At 35.2% G+C, this 20,438-nt stretch overlaps 1 protein-coding gene across 6 annotated transcripts in view; it reads left to right on the top strand.

The window, feature by feature from the left end:
• MINDY2 (MINDY lysine 48 deubiquitinase 2) overlaps positions 1-20,438 on the top strand; it is a 35,634-nt gene that overhangs the window by 3,795 nt on the left and 11,401 nt on the right. For all 6 annotated transcript variants that reach the window (XR_015701677.1, XR_015701675.1, XR_015701676.1 and 3 more), the window contains exons 2-6: positions 5,759-5,816; positions 7,531-7,595; positions 11,917-12,075; positions 12,978-13,080; positions 13,671-13,813. Coding sequence is in view for 2 of the 6 variants with exons in the window: in XM_087745421.1 (XP_087601547.1) it covers positions 5,759-5,816; positions 7,531-7,595; positions 11,917-12,075; positions 12,978-13,080; positions 13,671-13,813 (528 nt within the window). In the remaining 4 variants the exon portion in view is untranslated. The remainder of the gene's footprint in view (positions 1-5,758; positions 5,817-7,530; positions 7,596-11,916; positions 12,076-12,977; positions 13,081-13,670; positions 13,814-20,438) is intronic.

Below are 20,438 nucleotides of genomic sequence, written 5' to 3'. Positions count from 1 at the left end.
AACTCACCTTTTTGGGTATTTCAGCTCCTCAAAATGCAAGCTTCTTACCTGCACACTAGAGTATTGATTTAAATATACTAACAGTTTTGTGACCTTCTGTTTGTGTGTGTCAGTTGCCCTCATTCAAAACAGTTTTGCTGAGATAGCCCTCACTGAGTAGAGAGACTATAGGTGGTTTGTTAATTTGCTTAAAGGATTGCAATAACAGGAAGATTTAAGATGTACTGTGCTTTAGGCAAGTGTGCTGTATACTCAAAAAATTTCTTTCTAGTGGTTATGAAGATCTTGTTCATTAAGGGAGCAAGTTTGTTCTCTGTTCCTAGTCATTGTTCAGTTTTTATTATACCTTTTAGAGGTATTTTTTATATCAAAGATCTTTATTTAGGGATACAGGTATAAAGACTACTTAATTGATTCTTTGAGAGTGCTGCATCTGTATGTTCTTATTTGTGAGATACTGGTTTGGCAACGCTTGAGTTTTTTGAAATTCTGAAATAGTAGCACCCATTGGGACTGCTTAAATGCCTTTTTAATAGTACCGGATTTTGGAACTGAACTTACAATAAAACTGCCACCTCTCTTTTCTCCACTGCTTTCAAAGGAGTCTGGACATAGAACTTTGAGGTGGCAGATTGTAGAAGCCATACTTCTAAATGTTACAATAATGAAATCGTCGCTTTTCTTTTGAAGTGGTTTTGCAGACCGCCTATATAAGCTTAACTTGCCGTTTAGCCTTTAGGAGATACAGCCAAGGAGTTCTGCTTACAGAAGTGTTACAGCAATGTTCTTCTAAATAAAAAGAAAACAAAAGCAGTATGATACCAACTTGAAAAAGTAACTGTTGTGCAAAACAATGTGGTAACCGTTTAGGCTTCTGTGATGGAAATGAAAGTAGAAGTAGAGTATTGAAACAAACATTTTAAAGAGTATGTACAAGCATGGGTTGCCTCTTCTGATGTAGAGTAGCATAGGATGCTGTCTTTCAGCTTGTTTAAATCTGAAGACCTGTGACTCACTATGTAGTTAAGCTCAGGAATGCAAAGCTTGCTTTTCTGTGTACTTTTTGTGATCTTTGTTAGGTGTAGTCCATGAACCACGTTCTGATAACTTCTGTCATTGCATTAAACAGTAATTTTTTGGGGGATAGCCCTTCTCAGGATGTACTCCATGGCAATCATCAGATGCTAAAAGCTTAATAGGGGTGCCAGGTAATTATGCTCTGTGTTTCTTAGGTAGGATGTGATATCATGTAGCCGAAAAACTCTGAACCTTGATGCACTGCATAGAAATTACATATCTGAAATGTCCAGGGAGCAGAGAAGCAAATTGTTTTGGAGCATAAAATAAGCCTAAGGGAAAACATAATGTAATACAAATATAAATAATATTAATACTGTCTTGAAAAGTGAGTGCATATGGAATATCTTGTCCTTACAGGTTTTTACGTAGGAGAATAGTCCCAGTAGCATATTTGACAGTGTCTTTAAAAGTTTTTTTTTCTATCACAGTCCTCTCAATGAACTGAAATTTTTGGACCTGTGCTCCCTATGTGCCTAGTTCTACTAAAATTTCAGTAACTTCTAGAACTGTATGAATTGCCTGTTTAGGTGATTGTAACAATTATGTAACTAAATGTTATGTAACCGTTTATGCTTAGATGTATCCAGACTGAGGTGCAGAGAAGAGGTAGAGTAAAAAATTTCTAGTTAGAAATTTTTAGTTTTAAGTTCTCACAAAAATGGCCTGTTTTTCAGAGGAGCTGAGTGCCGTATGCTCCCACTGATAGCCCTTTGATTTGTCAGAGTCTGCAGTGGTAGTGCCTGGTCTGAGGTCTGGCACGGCCCTTTACACGTGATCTGCTTTTTCTTGTCACTGAGCTAAACCTCCTTATGGTCAGCATTTGCACAGATTGCTCGGATGAACTTGCTCAGCCTCCGAAGGTGAGTTGCTGGTGAGCTGCTGATGAATGCTCAGCAGAGGCCTTGGCAGCCTTCCTCCCTGCATCTGGGGGATGAGTTGAGCTTACAAATCAGTAGGCCTGGAGCTGTGCATTTGCCAGAACAGGAAGCCTGCTCTGAGGGACTGAAGGAAACCTGGTTGAGGAGGGAGATGTTAAGGTTATTGGGTGACAGCATGTACTACCAGGCTGTCGTGTGATAAGCTTATGAAGCTGTTCCCGCAAGGCAAGAGGTACGTATTTGCAGGGACTATTAACTGGTTTTTGTCAAGGTAGGATGAAGCTACCCTTACCTCTTCTGGAACACTGAATTCAGGGGAGTTGCATATTTTAGATAAACATGTTCTGAGACTATAAATAATAAGCCATTAGAAATTTGCATGGTCCCTTTCTATATGCATAGTATTTTTGGAAGTGTTAGCTTCTGTGCAGGACTGTATCACTTTGTGTTTTTTTTTTTAAGCCCTTCTGAAAAGTGGGAGAATACAGTGGAAAATATTTAAAATTAGTATTATGTAGTTTTCCAGTTTGTAGTCTAATGCATAGAAACTGTATAAGTTGTGCTAGACAAACTGTTCAATATGAAAATTTGTTTACCAATCTTGTCTTTTAATTACAAAGGTGGCTCAACTGTATCTCACATTGTAGTTGAGTGAGAAAGATTGTTTCCCACTCCTGTGAATGGGAGGGAAAACAGAATGAAAAGTAGCTAGAGTTAGGAAGAGACATCAGGGCAAAAGACCAGGACACTGCAATAGAGGGGTACAGGAAACGGGTGGGAGCTGAGGAAGCATGTTTTTCCTAAAATGTAAAATTAACGTAAAATCTAGCAACTAAGCATTGAAACCTATTGAGAAAATTTGTCCCTCAAAATAATAGACTGTTATAGACAACAACAGCTTTCACTACCATTGCTTACATTGTTTTCTTCTGTTGATTTATGTGGAGAATGACTGTGGTTCTGTATTTTTCTCTCTTCCTTAAGGTGTTTTTCTTTCCTGTTTCCTCTTTGTTGTACGTTTGCTGTGGCTTAGGCACTTGCAATGAAGCTCTGAACCATTAGGAAATGTCATGTTCTCTCTATATCCTTAAGTCAGCTCTGTTCAGAAGTATTTGTGTCTGTGTTGGAACCCCATTAGTTCACTTTAAAGATGTGATCAAGGTCCCACAAAACATGGTAGCCCTAAAATTATGCCATGAAGTAATCCATTATCTTTGTTTAGCCATTAATTAAGCAGTTAATTTTGAGATTTAGCTTGTTAAAATATCTGACTATGAGAGATTCTGCAAATATGAGTAAAGCTACTTTGCTTTGGTTCTGCAGTTAAAAAAATAAATTGCTTAGCATTACAGTTGTGAGCGAAAATTCAGATTATTAACCAATGATACAAATAATACCTCCTTCAGTCTGTAAAGTCTGAAACATTAATACGTATATGCCATATAGGTAGCCCATGTAATTATGCTTTACAGCTGCCATTTGTAGTGTAGACATACTTCTAGATTCCTAAATGCAGAGCAGAAACCTGCAAGTAATGCTGGCTGAGCTGATATGAATGTTTTTATATAATAGAAAGAGCTAGCTTCAGTCCTGAAAGAATCATCACAGTAGTCCTGCTAATAGTGGAGGGAACAGTGCTAATTTTCCTTCATATTATACTGGCACATCTGTACTGTTCGTAGTCCCAGAACGACTTTATGCATAGCTAGTGTGAGTAATTCTGTTCCGTGCTGTTACATCAATATGCCTTAGGAACCATAATGAACCAGACCCAACTCAGGGGTGTGCACAGCTAATGTTTGCTAAGGCTTGAATGCTGCCAATTCAGAACTGGAAGTTTAAGAATCAGCTTTTTGAACCTGTAGTCATGTTATTTACGTGGCACAATATATTATGTTTGTGTGAATACTCAGTATTAATATTATGAACAGGATCAAAGGTTATGAAAACCTTTAGCCTATTGAGTATTAGTGAAACCTAGAGAAGTTTTGAGAAGAAGTTAAGAAATTTTTTTAAGTTATAATCAGTTGTCACTCATTTAAAAGATGTTTTCGAAAATTCATGTGCTTATGCATCCACGACTGATTTTTTCTTGTTTAATTTGTAGAATTTTAAGGTTTTTTTATAAGCAGAACTAATTAAGCCTTCTTTCTCACGAATTTATGCTTCACTAATTTCCTGCTTTACTAACAATTTATACTTTCACTCCCTTCCTTCCCCAGATCCCCGACAGTTCTGTCAGCTTCTTTCTATGTCCACCACATCAATGTGTGGCATATGCTGTGTGGCCAATTCTGACCTAAGCATGGGCATATTAAATTGTGCCTCTTTCTTCTTCCAAATTTAATGAAACTTCTTGTAAATCTATGTATTTAGCATATTTGCCTTTTGTCAAATATGGTTAAAATTGGTGATGAGATAGATTTAGTCCAATCATACCTCTTTTGCTCTGGAAAGTTATTAAAACAGCTTAGTTTTCAGACTGGGAAGGAAACCCTCTCTACCATGATGTGAACAGTGTAGTGTGTTGCTATACTGTATTTTTGAGTTTGGGATGCTGCATCAAAGGCTTTATATGTATTGTTCTTCCATCTCATGGCTTTCTACTTCCTCCTCCCTATCCACAACCAGCAAAGTAGTTGGAGCCTATTAAATCTTAAGCATGAGTTAAGTCTTACATCATGTCTTTCTGTCTGTGTCAAGGAGAGCAGCAATCAGTGTTGAGGAACTTGATTAAAAAATTCCTAATAAAATAAATAGCAGACTTTCTAGACTTTCATTGGTAAGATGTTGAAGAGAGATAGGATGCAAAGATTAAAAACTGAAGAGAAAGCTTAAAAACCCACCCAACCCCCCCCCCCAAACCTTAGAAAAATAAAATGCATATTTATGCAGAAGAAAATGGAGCACACTATGGTTAAAGACAATATACTCCTATGGTATTCCTTCACATTGCCAGAAGTATGCCTTTCTATGTGTCTGTGCTTTGGCTGTTATCACAGGGAGATACATAAATGGAAATGTGCAACAAAAACATTTACTGAGGATGCTGGAGATGAAATCTAAGATTTTGGCTCTGGCTGCTGCCAAGGTGGTTGATTTTAGGATGTGACAATGACAGGAATAGGTCACGGGAGAGGGGAACGGAAGCTTCACCACCAAGTTCTGTGTGTCTGGACTCCTCTGGGTGGAGTTAAACCAAACCCTTTAAACATGAGCACGGGATGCGAGGCTGGGAGGTCATTTCCTTGTACCTGCATGAGTCTTGGCTTCCTTGTCCCAGCAGCTGCTGCCACCAGATTCTCTACAGCCTCTTGTCTGTATGCAGGAACTTTTTGAGTTAAGACTCAGTTAAGAGTTACAGTGAAGGCAGGGAGTCAAAGACTTTGCTGAGTAAGGGGAAGTTTTCTTAACAAAGTGTGGCTACAGTTCCAAGTCTGTTCATCCTGGATGCTTGCAGCTGAGCTAGTGCAGCGAGTGGTGTTAACTCCTGTGAAGTCAAGGGGGATGCTGGTGAAATGTTTTGGTGGGAGTAGGGAGCACTATGCAGAGAGCTGCAAGTGAGAAATTACTGTGTGCCTGTGACTTCTCTAAAAAACAAAATGCCTTTTTTTAATCTCTTCTTGTAGCCATTATTTAGTGGAGGTCCTGGGAAGGTTCTTGCTCCCAGTACACTAATGCTCTTATAAATCAAGTGAGGCAAATGTGATCAGAAGACTTCCGTCTAGAAATATCTTATTGCTATGTTCTAAATTGTATTGTTTTGACATTTAAAAGAGAATATATTTTTACTTTCGCAGATTAAGCTGCCACCAATGATGGAAATCATAACGGCTGAACAGCTGATGGAATACTTAGGTTAGTAATTACAATAAATGGTTTTCAATTATATGTTATACTTACTAGTGAGTAGTAGTATAGGAGGACTGTTTTATTTATTTACTGTTTTATTCAGCTTTACTTGAATGCATGCTTCAGGAAAACTACTTATGGTATTCAGTTACTCATGCTTTTCCTTAACTGCTTTTAGAAGTTTTCTGAACTGCTTTCTTAAGTGGTTAGTCTAGTGATGCAGTTGGTATGGCTTAGTACACCAACACACTGGTAGATTTAAACTTATTCATGTCTCTTACAATGTTGTTTTGTTGTAGTTGACAGAATGTAGTAAGTCAACTGTGCCTTTAATTGTCTGCAGTAACTCTAATCCTTGGTAGTACGACCCAGTAAATAACAGGAAAAATTAATTTAGTTGTCCAGTGACTGGGGTCTCAGTTGCAGGCACTGCTCCATTATGAGATTCAGTCTTCAGCAAAACGGCAGCTGTTTCCGTCTGAGAAGTCTGTAACTTCAATAGCTCAGAATGATCCAGGTGTTAAAAGTGCAGTTGCAATAGTACTTAGGCAATAGGTATCACAGTTCTTTCCCTTTGTACCCTAACAAATATAAAATACTTGAGCTTAATAGACTAGGTTTGATTTTTTTCTTACGCAGGAGAAAAAAACCTTACTATATTTTCTTTCTTTTTGCTTGTAAAAGATGTAGCTTGTTCTTTTCAAAAGCATATCACTGAATCTTTCAGTGGAAGAAAAAAGTTAATTACATAATTTCCAAAAAATAAGTCTTAAGAAATCTTCCTGCCTATGTCTAAACATTTCTTCTAATTGTATTGATAGAATAATACTGTCTGAAGTCACTGCATAATCACAGTTGGCTAAATGTGTATATTCTTTCTTGAAGGCATATATTAGCTTCTGGAATTATCTAATTAAATTGAGTAACAAAATAACCTTCTCAAATTATTTGGGTTCTTACTCAGTCAACAGGATTAGCAGTTGCCAAATGGTTCTTCTACAGCTTAAAAAAAAAAAAAAAGAGCCCTTCAACCACTTTGAACAATCTTAACTGAAAAGATTATAAATTAGGAAACCTGTAGCAATATTTTTCTTTGAGTAGAAACATATTTTTTTAGGAATGAAACAAGGGAATAAATACGAAAAGCATTGGAATAAAATCTGAAAAATTTGGGAGAGGCAGTTTATGGATACTAGTCACTAAAAATGTTACAAATATCGAACCCCAGCGTGCTGATTAACTGATTGATTACCTTTGTGTTGTAGACATAGATGGAATACAAGCCTCTCAGAATTATTGGTGCATGGAAACATATGCCAAAATATTCATAGTATCAGTGAGGATAGGTGGTTGCATTTTTAAATTGTGTTATGCAATTACATTTCTTCTTGTGAATAGTTTGACCTTATTATATTTTTAAGTTGAGGCACAGAGGGAGGTACGTTTCTGAATAATTAAGAGATTGATACGATACCCCAAGAGATTATGAAATGCTTTAGTAACAACATTGGCCATTTGAATTTTATTTCTTAATATGATCTTACTATGTTTTTTATACTCCTATTTTACTTCATAATTATAATTCAGGTTATAAAACAATGCGATCTCATTAATTTGATAAAAAAACTTCAGTGGTGGTGTTTATGATCAGTCAGCAGTGTTCATAGAAATGTTGAGACTTTGTGTGGAATAAACTTATTTTTATTTTTGCTTTTTTTAGGAGACTATATTCTTGATGCAAAACCTAAAGAGATATCTGAAATTCAACGTCTAAATTATGAGCAGGTAAGGAGCTGCTCCTAAAATACAGTTGCTTATGTCTGAAGGAACTAAAGCCTTTTTTTTCTCACCTAAGGTTTATCATCTTGTTAAAAACCAGAAGCATACAAACCATTGTTTGTAGTTATTTTTTCCTCTTTTCCTAGGCTTGATGTGGAGTATTATTTATAAATACTGCCTGTTAGCAAAGAAAAACTCAGGATCTATTAACATAAGAAATTATTTTTTTTTCTTTCCCCTGCAATGAGTGTAACGAAAGATTTTTTTTTTTTTAATTGAGGAATTATAACAGAGAAGTACAAGTGGAAGTATGTAACAGGGTGGTTGCTCTTTGAAGTCTTCTATTATGCATCCTTCAGTGTGCTCTGTTCTATGATCCTGGCTAGACTTTCTCTGAGGATGTAAACTGAGCAAGAAAGATCTCTATTCTTAAGTCATGATGGACAAAAAGAGGTTCATTCCATATTATGAAAGGCAATATTATTTGCACTGACTACTATTTTTATGTCATCACAGAAGTCTTTCTATGTTAAAAATAATGCTGTTAGTTTAAAAAAAATTGATGTAGTATTTATTATCTTGGAGCAAATTTTTCAAGCTCTGTGTGGTCACAGCTGGCTTTTGATTACTCATGGAAAAGTGATTTGAATTTATTATAAGTATTAGGTTTCAAGCTAGTTCTGTTTATTATTAGGTCATCTTTTCTTGCTCTCATTCAGTGTTGAAAAACAAATTGAGTATCTTGGGAGAGTTGAAATTAGAATGAAGATTGAATGTGGATTCTTTTAATAATAACCCAAAATATGACTTGTATCAAATTATATGAATTCTTTTTGTAATAACAAAATGAGCTGTATTTTTTCCACACAATTCTGTGCTGTAGAAGATTATAGCTATAATCAACTTACAGGAGGGTGATGAAAACTATATACCTGATTAAAGTACAACCCTTATGGCTTTCTTGTGCTCAAATATATGGGTTTACTATGTAAATGTCACAAAACTTTTCCTTAAATATTTAACTGTACAATTCTAAAGAAACCTTCTGTTCTCGGAATGTTCTAAATGTACTCGTAGATGCATGAGGGATATCACGAGAGGGCAGAAAGAAACTAATTAGGCAATTGAGTCTTACAAAATACATTTCAGAAGCATTGGAACTAAGTCTTGGTGTTAATCGTAATTTTCTGTTTATCTTGTCACACAATATTTTTCACCTAACCCAATATATTCTCTTCTTATAGAAGAAATTCAAGTAAATTTTTTGGACAGGTGAATTTGTAATGCTTTATTTTAGTATAATTTCAACATCATGACAAGATTCTAATTTCAGCTGTGACTTTCTTTTTTACTGTACTTGAGGGATTTAAATAAGTATTTGAATGAAGGTTGGATTAATTAAAAAAAAAAAAAGCACAAGTTCTAATGCACAAACTTAAGAATAGGTTGCCCAGGGAGGCTGTGGAGTCTTCATCCTTGGAGACGTTCAAAAGCTATCTGGACATGGTCCTGGGCAACTGGCTTTAGGTGGCCCTGCTTCAGCGGGGAGGGTGGACCAGATGACTTCCAGAGGTCCTTTCCAAGCTCATCTGCTCTGTATATTTATATCCTCTTTTATTTGCATTCATTTTTTTAGAAGCTTGTTGCATTGAAGGTGTGGAAATAGGTAAAATAGAAATGATACTGTTCAAATTGTAGTGAGAAACTTCTGCAGTTTTCTGGCCAATTTGATGTATTCCTGCTTTGTTTACAAAGTAAACATTACAAAATAAATGCAACTAATGTATGTAGATGTATGATCTGAATCTGTGGATGGCTAGTGCTGAATTGCTATAGACTTTCTTCCTATTCATTTAGAGTAAGAGTATAGCGTTATTTCTTCCAAAACACCTCTGATAGGTTTTTATACTTGATATCTGGTCCCTACTAATGAAATGCACTTCTTAAGTAAGGTGGTTTGGTTTGCTATTATAATGATAAAAACTTAAAAAAATGTCTGAGCCAGATCTTGAGAATTACAAATCTCTCTAAATTCCAAATCTCGTGACATAGCAAAATTGTCAAAAGGATGAAGCAACATGTAACAAAGTAGTGGGAGCTCTTGCCTTCCTGGTAGTAGAAACTTCACACAACAGTGGAGTTAAAGGGCTACAAACAGTAAAACTCTTCATTCATAGCAACCACTCTGAAATGCAGATACTGGATAATGATCATGACAGTGTTTTATAGCTATGCTTTATCAAGTAGTTTATAAGCTTTTTCTGTGTAAGCTTCAACTCTTAGAGCTTTCCAGGTTTAAATCTGGTTAGTAGCAAGGAAGTATGTCTGTTTATAAACTTACTTTAGGAGTTTCCAGAAATTGCATCTGAATTGAAATTACTCAAAGTAGGAACAAGCTTATTGTTCTACTGTCATTTTATTAAGAAAAAAAATACATTTAAACTTGCATACTAGTAAGAGGAGTAGCTTAATTCCATTGGCTAAAATGCCGATGTTGGTGAACCTGAAATTTTTGCTATATGCCTTAATGAAACCATGCTGTTGCAGGTGTAAAGTGTTGTGCAAAGATCTGTAGGTGAGACTATTTTACATATATATGTCTGCTTACACAATTTTTACATACAAGTTTTGTTTTAGAATTCTGTTGCATGCTAAGAGATGTCTAAAACTTCTTCCAAGATCTAGGAAACATTCATCTTTCCAACAGATGCAAAACTGTGCTTGAATTGGATCATGAACTATTGAATGATGTAGCTACTTCACTTAGCATGTTTACTTAGTGAGTGTCGTATGTTTTAATTGGTACATTCTTTACGATAGCAAGTTACAAGATGCAAAGACTGATTTCTTAAACTGACTTAAAAATAGTAAGGTCTGCCTTACGTTCTAATGTACAGGCTTGTGTTCACATTCTGCTCTGTCTATTAATGTGTGCACTAATGTGCTACAGAAGTGAATGTTCAATTTAATGTATTGGTTATGTTATTGTTTAATGGATCCAGTTATTTGTAATTTCCTGTATTTTAGCAAGTTGCCTTTAATTTGATAAAATAACTCATCACTATGTACCCCACTTATGCCTTGTTAGCCTACCTAGCTCTTTAATAGTTTTCTCATTATTCATCCTTTATAGTCAGTCATCCTTATTCTCAGTTTTTTGTCTTCCCTTATTGATTCCATTAATTGCGGTTCTTGCCATTAACTGTCTTACCATTAAAAGAAGACAACACAGAGGCAACTGTCTCTAACAATCAGTGGTTTTAGTCTGTGAATCTTTTCTGTCTTCATCTCCTTTCTAACCTGTATTTCTGGTTTTTGTCATGCTTTTTTCCCCATTGTTGCAACCCTAAATTCCTCTTAAGCAACAGAATATTGCGAAACTAAGCAAAAAAACCCCACAAAACCAAAAAACACCACACCAACAACTAAACAACTAAAAGCAGCTAAAAACAACTAAACAAAAAAGCAGCTTAGTTACCCTGAATCTTTTGCAAATACTGCAAATACTTTCTGATGATAGTCTTTGTGGACTGTTCTCACTTGGTGGAAAATTTTTTCCTGCATATCAGGAAACTTATTTGTTGGTTCAAGAGAACTGTCTCACATAAGCGCTTTTTCTTTGGCTCACCTTTACTTTGTGTGATTGGATCTTCGTGACTTGATAACTCCCCTTAGGATTCCATTGGGATCACTACTATAATAAGTGCTACTTTCATGACTTGTTTCCACAGTGGAATCTACAGGCCATTTAAAGGTATCCCCCAAATAAGATAGCAAAACTTTTTTTATGGAACAAACAAAAAAAATCAGATTCTTCATTGTTGTTCACCGCTTTAAGTACTGAACCCCCAAATTAGGGTTGGCAAGTAGAACTGTGTAGATCTGTTTGTTTTGTTCATTCATTATGTGGTGGGAAGTACTTCAGCCTGACTCATAATGCAGGACTTAAAAGGGGAGAAGAAACCTCAAGAGAGTCCCTTAGAGATTCTGTTATAATCCAGTTCTTGCAAACATCTGGCTTGTAGCTATGGGAAATAGAGCTAAAAGAAATAGGAGCTGCCTAAAAGCAGCTTGTGAGTATAGAAGAAGAAACAGTCAGATGCAGCTGATCAGAGGGAGAGTTCTTATTTTGCAGATCTCTTCTGGCACAATGAGAATGAACAAAGTGAATATGCATTGAAACAGTTGTTTAGCTAGTTTCCCTTTCTGTAATTTTTTTAAATGTTGAATTGTTGAATACTAAATGATGAAGGGTTACAAGAGTGACCACCAAGTGTACAAAGTTCTATTTCATCATCTGTGGTTTTTTTTTTTTCTCTGCTGTCAGAACATGAGTGATGCAATGGCGATTCTACATAAGTTACAGACGGGTCTGGATGTCAATGTGAAGTTTACAGGTGTACGAGTATTTGAATATACACCTGAGTGCATAGTGTTTGATCTTCTTGATATCCCCTTGTACCATGGATGGTTGGTGGACCCTCAGGTAACTTATTTTTTTCAATAATTCAAACAGAATATAAGTTATTCTGAATTTTACGGGGGGGGGGGGGGGAGATGTTTCAGAATTATAATGATTATGGTAATGGATTTTTTTAAATGTAGTCAGAAAAATTGGATTTTCTTCAGACAGGAGCGAATACAGACTGTACATGTGTTTTAGTGTGGTAGCTTTGCAGAGACTAGGTCTGTAGTCGAACTAGCTTTCAAAACCTTCTGTGCTGAATTCACAACTGTGTAAATGAGAATTGTTGTTCTGAGGGAGGTAGGAAGTTGCCAGATATGGTGTCCCAGTCATTGTTTTTGAAAGCTTGTTAGAGAATGCTTGGAAGGAATGCAAGGTTACTTTCCTCCTTTCTTTAATTCTGATTTACTTTTAAAAGTTACTGCTTTTGAGAACTGGGGATATTAGAACCAGTTAGAGAGAACTGCATCTTTTAACAAACATATAATTTATTTTTAATTATATTGTTAAACAGTAAACTGGTACTGTTTACTTAGGGAGAAACTGGTGAGTTTGGCTGGAATAACCTGCCTCAGATTTTTTTTTTTTCCCTGCCTTGTTCGTGAAAGTTGCTGTTCTCTTATCCCCTTGGACTTCCCCTATGCCCAGCTGAGCCAACTGATAGCCCATTCTCTCCTCCGTCCGCTTTTGCAACAGCTTTTGATGTTGTGTTAACTTAAGGATTTAAAATGGAATCTGAGACTGCAAAATGTGTAACAGTCTGGGCTAAAACTTTTTGGCCTAGTATTTTTAGGGGGATAACGTCCTCTCTTTGTTAAAACTCTTCTTCTTTTCTTATGAATAATTGCCATAGGCTTACAGTTGTGTTCTGTTCTTCACGAAGGTAAATTCTCTGTTTTATATGCTGTTCCTTCCTGCTCCAGGTTGCTGACATAGTAAAAGCAGTTGGTAACTGCAGTTACAATCAGCTAGTGGAGAAGATCATTTCTTGCAAGCAGTCGGACAACAGTGAACTGGTTAGTGAAGGTGGGTAACTTTTTTCTATGCTTTATCAAGGTATCTATCAAATCTTAGTTACATATTTTGTATGTAGGTCTCATTATCTAGAGATACAAGTGCGAAGAGCTGCATTCTGTTTGCTGAACTTCTTTTCCTGGGCAGGCAGACAGCACTGTGCTTGTCTTCTAAACTTCTCTGATGCAATTTCCAAACGAAGGATCAGCCTCGTTCTCTTGATCTATTAAATATACTTTTTAAAAAGCTGGAGAGAACTTCCTTTTATGAAAAGGTATTATGGGCAGCATTCAGATTTCAACTTGACTATATATTATCTCCTATAATTAGAACATTAATTATATACTACATGATGACAAGGAAAAACTCAGTAATATTAGAAGTGGATATAGCATTTCTGAACATGAGAGGGTTATCTACAATGCTGAGGTTTTAGAACTTTCAACTCATTTTCCCCTCTCTGAATGTGTTCCCTTAGATTTGTGGTAATAAGGGGGCATCTAAGTAGGGAGGAGATAGGAAAAATATTACCATTGTAACTAGGTTTTATATATTAGGAAGTATGTAATAGACACACGTAACAGCATATATTGCTTTTGTAGGATTTGTAGCTGAGCAATTTCTAAATAACACAGCTACACAGTTGACATACCATGGACTGTGTGAGTTGACTTCAGCTGTCCAGGAGGGAGAGCTTTGTGTGTTCTTCAGGAACAACCATTTTAGCACCATGACCAAATACAAGGTATATTGAACACTTTTGTCTTTACTGTTGTGGTTTGTGTTCTCATTTCAAAGCAAATTGTGTTTTTCCCCTGTCTTGAAATAGAAATAAATTCCAGTTTGTTTTATATGTAAGTAAGGCTTATGGTGAATGTAAGGTCTACAGCAAATGTTACTTGTGAATTATTGATTACAGTGTTTCACACATCAGGATCCATTATCACTTCAAATCTTCTTTTCTCTTTATGTTCAGTTTGCTCCCTGTGTTAACTCCTTTTGTTGTTATGTATAATGGCATACGTTTCTTACATGGCTTAAATTTACTTGCAGTTTGTGATTGGCAATGATAACGTTAATGCTTTACATTTTAGCCAGCAGATGAGTAGCTCCATCATGGTGTTCAAAATATCAAACATTTGGAGAAGTTGACATGAGCTAGAATATTGGTTCCCTTTGTTAGGGAAGAGATTATTTTTTTGAATCTGAAACTGGGGAAGCAAAATGGTGAGAATTGTGGAAGGAGTATTCCAGGATACGAAAAGCAAATGACAACTTAGTTAATAGTTTATTACGTATCTGACTTGAGTAGAAAGGGATTGTATGTATCTGACTTGAGTAGAAAGGGGCAGATTGTCTCCTAAGATTTAATAATTTCCTTGCAATGTCAAATCATACTTTGAGTTAGATATTTCTCTCAAATGTACTTAGGAGTTTTTACCTTTGTATAGAACTCTTGAAATTTATTTTGGTTATCTGTTATTTAATAAGACTTCAATTTCACGTACACTTGCATTTAAGAATAATGGTAATAAATGCAAAAAAAAAAAAAGGGGTGGGGGTGTAACATACAAAAATAATAAGGAACCACCATTTTTGCCATCTATTATATGGTAATGTCGTATACCTCATGTGAATGACATTAACTTTTCCATTTGGTAGTAATAGTCCTTTTTTCTCCCTCTGTCTGTTAATCTTGACTGTCAATGCTTATCTTTGGCATTTTGAATAGCTACTTGTAAGCTGAGCTAAAGCTCTGAATAGTCCTGATAAATAATGATTAACACTACAAACAGGTAACACGTTTAGTTTTCTAATAGCTTCCTAGAGCATATCTAAGATTTGTTTTAAATCTATGTACAATGATATTCTCTTAAAGCAGTAGGACAGGTAAAAGGATCTTTCTTCTCCCTTCCTCTGTTTAAAAAAAAAAAAAAAAGCTATGGAATAGATCTGTTTATAGTCAAAACTATAATTGTTATATTTCCTGGTGAAGCTTATTTGTGTCACAATTTTAAGAGGTATGGTTTTTCTTCTCTCTGTTTTTCTAAATTTAGGTCTTGCAATAGTTGGTGGTAGTTTGTCATGTAAGCCCGTACATTGTTTTATGGTTGCTTTCATTATGGGGAAAAAAAAACCCAACCTCAAAACAATTTGTTTTTAAAAGGAAAATACTAACTAGAAGTACAGATGTAGTTTCTGAGTACAAATGGATGCCTAAAGGCGCAGGAAACCTTTTTTACTTCATTTAAAGGTGGCATGGTTTAACCCCAGGCAGCAACTAAGCACCACACAGCTGCTTGCTCACTCCCCCCACCCCCATGGGATGGGGGAGAGAATTGGAAGGGTGAAAGTCAGAAAACTCATGGGTTGAGATAAGAACAGTTTAATAATTGAAGTAAAATGAAATAGAATAGTAGTAATAATAATATAATATAATATACAAAGCAAGTGATACACTATACAGTTGGCTCACCACCTGCTGACCAATGCCCAGCGTGTCCCCAAGCAGTGATCGCCACACCCCGGCCAACTCTTCCCAGTTTATATACTGGGCATGATGTCATATTTGGGTCAGCTGTCCTGGCTGTGCCCCTTCCCAGTTTCTTGTACACCAGGCCGAGCATGGGAAGCTGAAAAGTCCTTGACTAGTGTAAGCACTACTTAGCAACGACTAAAACATCAGCGTGTTATCAACATTATTCTCATACTAAATCCAAAACACAGCACTATACCAGCTACTAGGAAGAAAAATCAACGTTATCCCAGCTGAAACCAGGACAAAAGGATATTCCAGGTAAAATACTTAAATCCTCCTGGAAATCATTCATTTTTGTGCTATAATTAAAACTTATAAAATATTCCTTGTATTAAATACAGTCAATGAGAGTCACTTTGACCTTGTGAATTATCAATACAGAATTTTGTAGAATGTAGAATGTTGTCTTCTGCAGCCTAGTATTTAGAGTAAAGGCCAAAACCTGGTGTGTGTTTGTCAGTGCTTTATCAACTTCAAACTTGTAAATATATGCTTCTCAGTTGAGATCCTTTTTCCTTAAAGAAATAAAATACAACACTTCAATGTGTTAATTATCCTTAACCAATATTAATAATACAGAACAGGTTAAGGCAATGAGTACAAATCTGTGTCTGAATGTTAACTGTAAGAACTAAATCCAAGTCCTAAGAAATACTGAGTTAAAATATCTGAACAGTATTATTTTTTAGTTGTGTATTTAAGCTTTACTTGCTTGTAAGTCACTATGGTTTTAATCTTGTCCTTTTTGAGAAGTCTTAGACTCCTGAAATGCTAAGTTTTGCAATATGGACCATTATTCTTGTGTTTCACAGTCGTTATGGTGACCTCACTTGCAGCTCGTGTTCAGTTTCCACATTACCTACAGGCTTTTAGTTCCTGGGTTTGTCAGTTTTAAACAGTGTTGTTCATTTTGCCTTGGATTTCTGGTGCATTACAGAATTTGAGATATCAAGAAACTCTATTAATAAAGACAAAAATTCATTATTAATTTATTTTTAAAAGTCAGCAGTAACCCTTCTGTCTGTTTCTAACCTACCTAGCTATTTGAAATAGCTATATGACTAGGTATTCTTTCAAGGAAGTCATAAATAGATTTGACTTGGGCTTTTAGCCAAGATAGCTACCCAAAAATGTTTGGACCTCCAGGATACTCATATGAGTGCCAAATGCATTGTTGTCACAGAGTTGAGATTTGTCAACTGCTTTACTCTTTCCTTTTACTAGGTTTAATGCTAGCTCTTCAGATTTTTAATGGAGTTTCTTTTACTTCATGGTTTGAGCAATAGTCAGCAGAAGCTGGATTACGGAGAAAAGTCCAACAATGAGGAGAACTGAAGATGCAGCATAGCCAGAAAAAATGAAGGTGTAGAACTTTTAGGGCAAGAACTATGCAATTTGTTTGTCTTTCTCTAATATTGTCCTTCCCTCTTCCTGCTCCAAACCAATATATGGAAACATACAAAAAAACCAGTTAAGTTAAACAAAACAGAATTACGCATATAACGAAAGTTATGTACATATAATAAAACTTGTGTATTTTTGGAAATATTTACACTTTGAATAATTAGCAAGAGTTTATAACAAAAATCCCTTAGGTACATCAGGCTGTTTTAGTATTATTCTAATGAAGCCAATACCTAAACTTTTATTTGGAAGCTTTCATGTACAGCTGATACAGTGACTTGTACGCTGGGTACATTAAGTTCAGTGGGTTTTTTTGAGGCCAATATTTTAGTGAAAGGACTTGGACTTCAGTATTTTTATATTTCAAAGAAAGTAGAATGTTGGCTGAACTACACTTACTGGAGGAAAGAAAAAGATCAGATTGCTAAGCTTTTTCAAAGGAAATGCAGAAACTTGTTCCAAGTTCTCTTATGTGCCTATCTTTTCTAGAATTGGCTTTAGAATTGCGGAGCAGGTGTGGGTAATTTAAGAAAAGTAAATACTTGGTGATATTGAAGTAATTCAAGGAGCAAAATTCATAAATCGGAGACATTTTAAAGTTTGACATATCAGGTCTTTCTACTAAAACAGACAAACCCATATAGCCTTAATTCTGCTCTATATTGGTGCCACATAACAATCATATGATTGTGATTGAGCATTTTTAATATTTGTGGTGCTTGGTTGAAGAGATTTATTTTTTTTAAGTTGTATTAGAGTTCTTTCCACGTCCCATCTGGTGAGCTTGTTTCAGAGATAAATATTTTCTGTTTTAAAATATATTATATATGCATTTACCTGTCATCCTTAATAAAGGATGATCTTGTGGATATTTTAGAGCAGAAATGGGAGAGGTGGAGACTGGTAACATCCTTTGTGCGTATAATTTGAACTTCTGGTTTTCAAGTCTTTTTTAAAATTTTTTAATTTTTATTACAAAGAGTTTGCAGTATTTATTATTTGGCACACAGTATCAATTTAAAAATAGAAGATTTACTAGCACTGCCAACACTTTACCCAATTACACTGAGTTTAGAGTGTCTTTCCACTGTCAGATCAAAGGATCTTTACCTTAGTTTTGGATTGCTTATTTTAGAGGGCTGTTATTACTGAGAGTTACGTGAAAGTGTGAACAAACAGTGCAATATTCTGAATTCCTGTATCTTTGCTTTGAAAATTTTTTCATAGGCTGCTGTTACAAGATGTTGCATAGTGGCAAGGACTCCTTGGAAACATTAGGCATACTAGTGCCCAGCTAGTATGATTGTTAGGCTGGGTAATCTACTCATGCTTCCTTTGTGTCTAGTATCTCTATTGACTCCAAGATATCTTTTTTTGTGGATAGTAAAGAAATTTGTAAGGAAGGGAACTGGAGTGACTCTTCGCAAACTTGGCTTTCTTTTTAATAAGATTTTTTTTTTAATTGTTACTAAATTAGCAATAATAGGTGGGATTTTTTTACTCTTAAGTGCTTCTTGCAAGATCAGAAATAGAATGGTTATGAACATACAACAACATTATGAATACTTGGTGTAGATTAGGGAGGTATCAGTACTATTATATACTGTAGGGAAAAGCTTATTAACAGTCTCTGCTAGCAGATATTTAAGAGGCGTTTCTGCACTAGTTATGGGGATGAAGGTAATACTTGGGGCTTTGAGCTGGACAATAATAGGTGAGAAGTTGTATTACACCACTTTTAAAAATATTTATTGTTTAAAAAAGAGCATTTGACTTATAAATGGGAGAAAAAGCAAAAGGGGGAAAACTGGTTTTAGTTCGCTGTCACTGTATTTGAAAATATTTGTTACTGTTTTGAAATATTCCAGTTCAGTTTAATATATGGACACTTCTAAAAGGTTAATCTTCAGGCAGGTAACTGTTGTGCCATTTTTACATATCCTCCAAATTCATGACTCGGAGTAAGAGTTAAATGGAAAGGGCTCATTCAATAATAACTTTCCATTTTAGATACACCATTCAGTTTAAAATCGTGGAAGCTGACGAGTAAAGTAACAACAGTAGCAGAAAGGTGGCAGTGACTTTCAGAAATCACTGTGAAAAGTTTTGGAGTAATCTTCCTCTAAAGACTTCAGTTTTGTTTTTTTTTAAAGCTGCTGAGTTGATATCACAATGTAATTGTGAAGATTCACAGATTGCATTTCAGAATAGACCATCAGTTCAATTATAATGTGTTTACTCAGTTTGTATTATTTAATGTAGTCTTGAATAATTTACTATTCATCTTCTGAAAATGGGATGAAATTTGCCTAATACAATGTGTTGTCATTTCTGATTTGAAAAAAGTTTGAGTATTAGGATCATGTTTATGTTTATAGAAAAACAATGTAACATTTTTAAAAAATTCATTATTGCATGTAAAAGAAAAGCAAATATGGCAATTCTGTACTATCTTGGACATTTGTTGACATATGGTGAGTGTTAGTTAATAATGGCAGCTCATTTATCAGATTCTTAATCTCTTTCACTGTTATTTGTCCAAGTAGTCATTTATTTTACTTCCTGTCACTTTAATTGCATATTAATATTCTTGGCTCATGTGACTATACAGTAATCATTTTCAGAAGTTAAAGACATGATTTTTTTTTTGCCTTTGCTTTTCATTACACAGATAATAAATACATCAAATGATAATTCCCTAGATCAAGGAAAAACAGGACTGTAAAGAGGGAATCAGTTTGGTAAGAATATCTTAGTTCAGTTGGAATGTTTTTTCCCACTGATGTGACTGTAAGACAACCTATTTTCTTTACTGAAAAGTAGCAAGACTCCTGTTTAGATTTTTAAGTATGTGTGTTGCAATTATGTTTTCTGGTTTATAAATGTTGGGTTTCTGTTCCAGAACTCAACACAGACTTTTATTCAAATATAAAGTATTTTTCATAGCAATTATTGCACTTTTTCCTTGGACGTTTAAGATGATGTCTGAGTTTGGCATAGTAGATGCCATTTATATAGCTTCTTAAAAATGCGTATGTACTTTTCCATTTCTTAGTAAGTGTGCAGTTTTTATTCTGAGGGTTACTTTGTTGAATCAAATGGTGTATACTTTAAAAAAAAAATTCTTAATTTTCTCTAACAAAACATTCAGATAGATTAGACTAATATCAAAATAATAGCACTCATTCATGTCAACATAAAACACCTTCATAAAAACCAAGGGGTCTAATCCAGAAGTCCAAGACAACATTTACATAGGCTTTAAAGGATAAGGCTTAAAATGTTTGCCTTTACTGTATGAAGCTACTGGACAGGTGTTTGGTTTTCCTTTTCAGTTTTCTAAACTGCTGGAAACTTGGTAACTGGCATCAGAACAAGTAGTTTAAAAGCATTAATTTTCATTACTTAATCTGGTCATGAAATTAAC

The sequence above is a fragment of the Nipponia nippon genome, unplaced genomic scaffold (assembly GCF_047370975.1).
Source record: "Nipponia nippon isolate SJK-2023a ecotype South Korea unplaced genomic scaffold, ASM4737097v1 scaffold_9, whole genome shotgun sequence".
Lineage (NCBI taxonomy): Eukaryota > Metazoa > Chordata > Aves > Pelecaniformes > Threskiornithidae > Nipponia > Nipponia nippon.
Note: the sequence above shows the minus strand (reverse complement) of the source record. Positions and strands in the feature narration are given on the sequence as shown.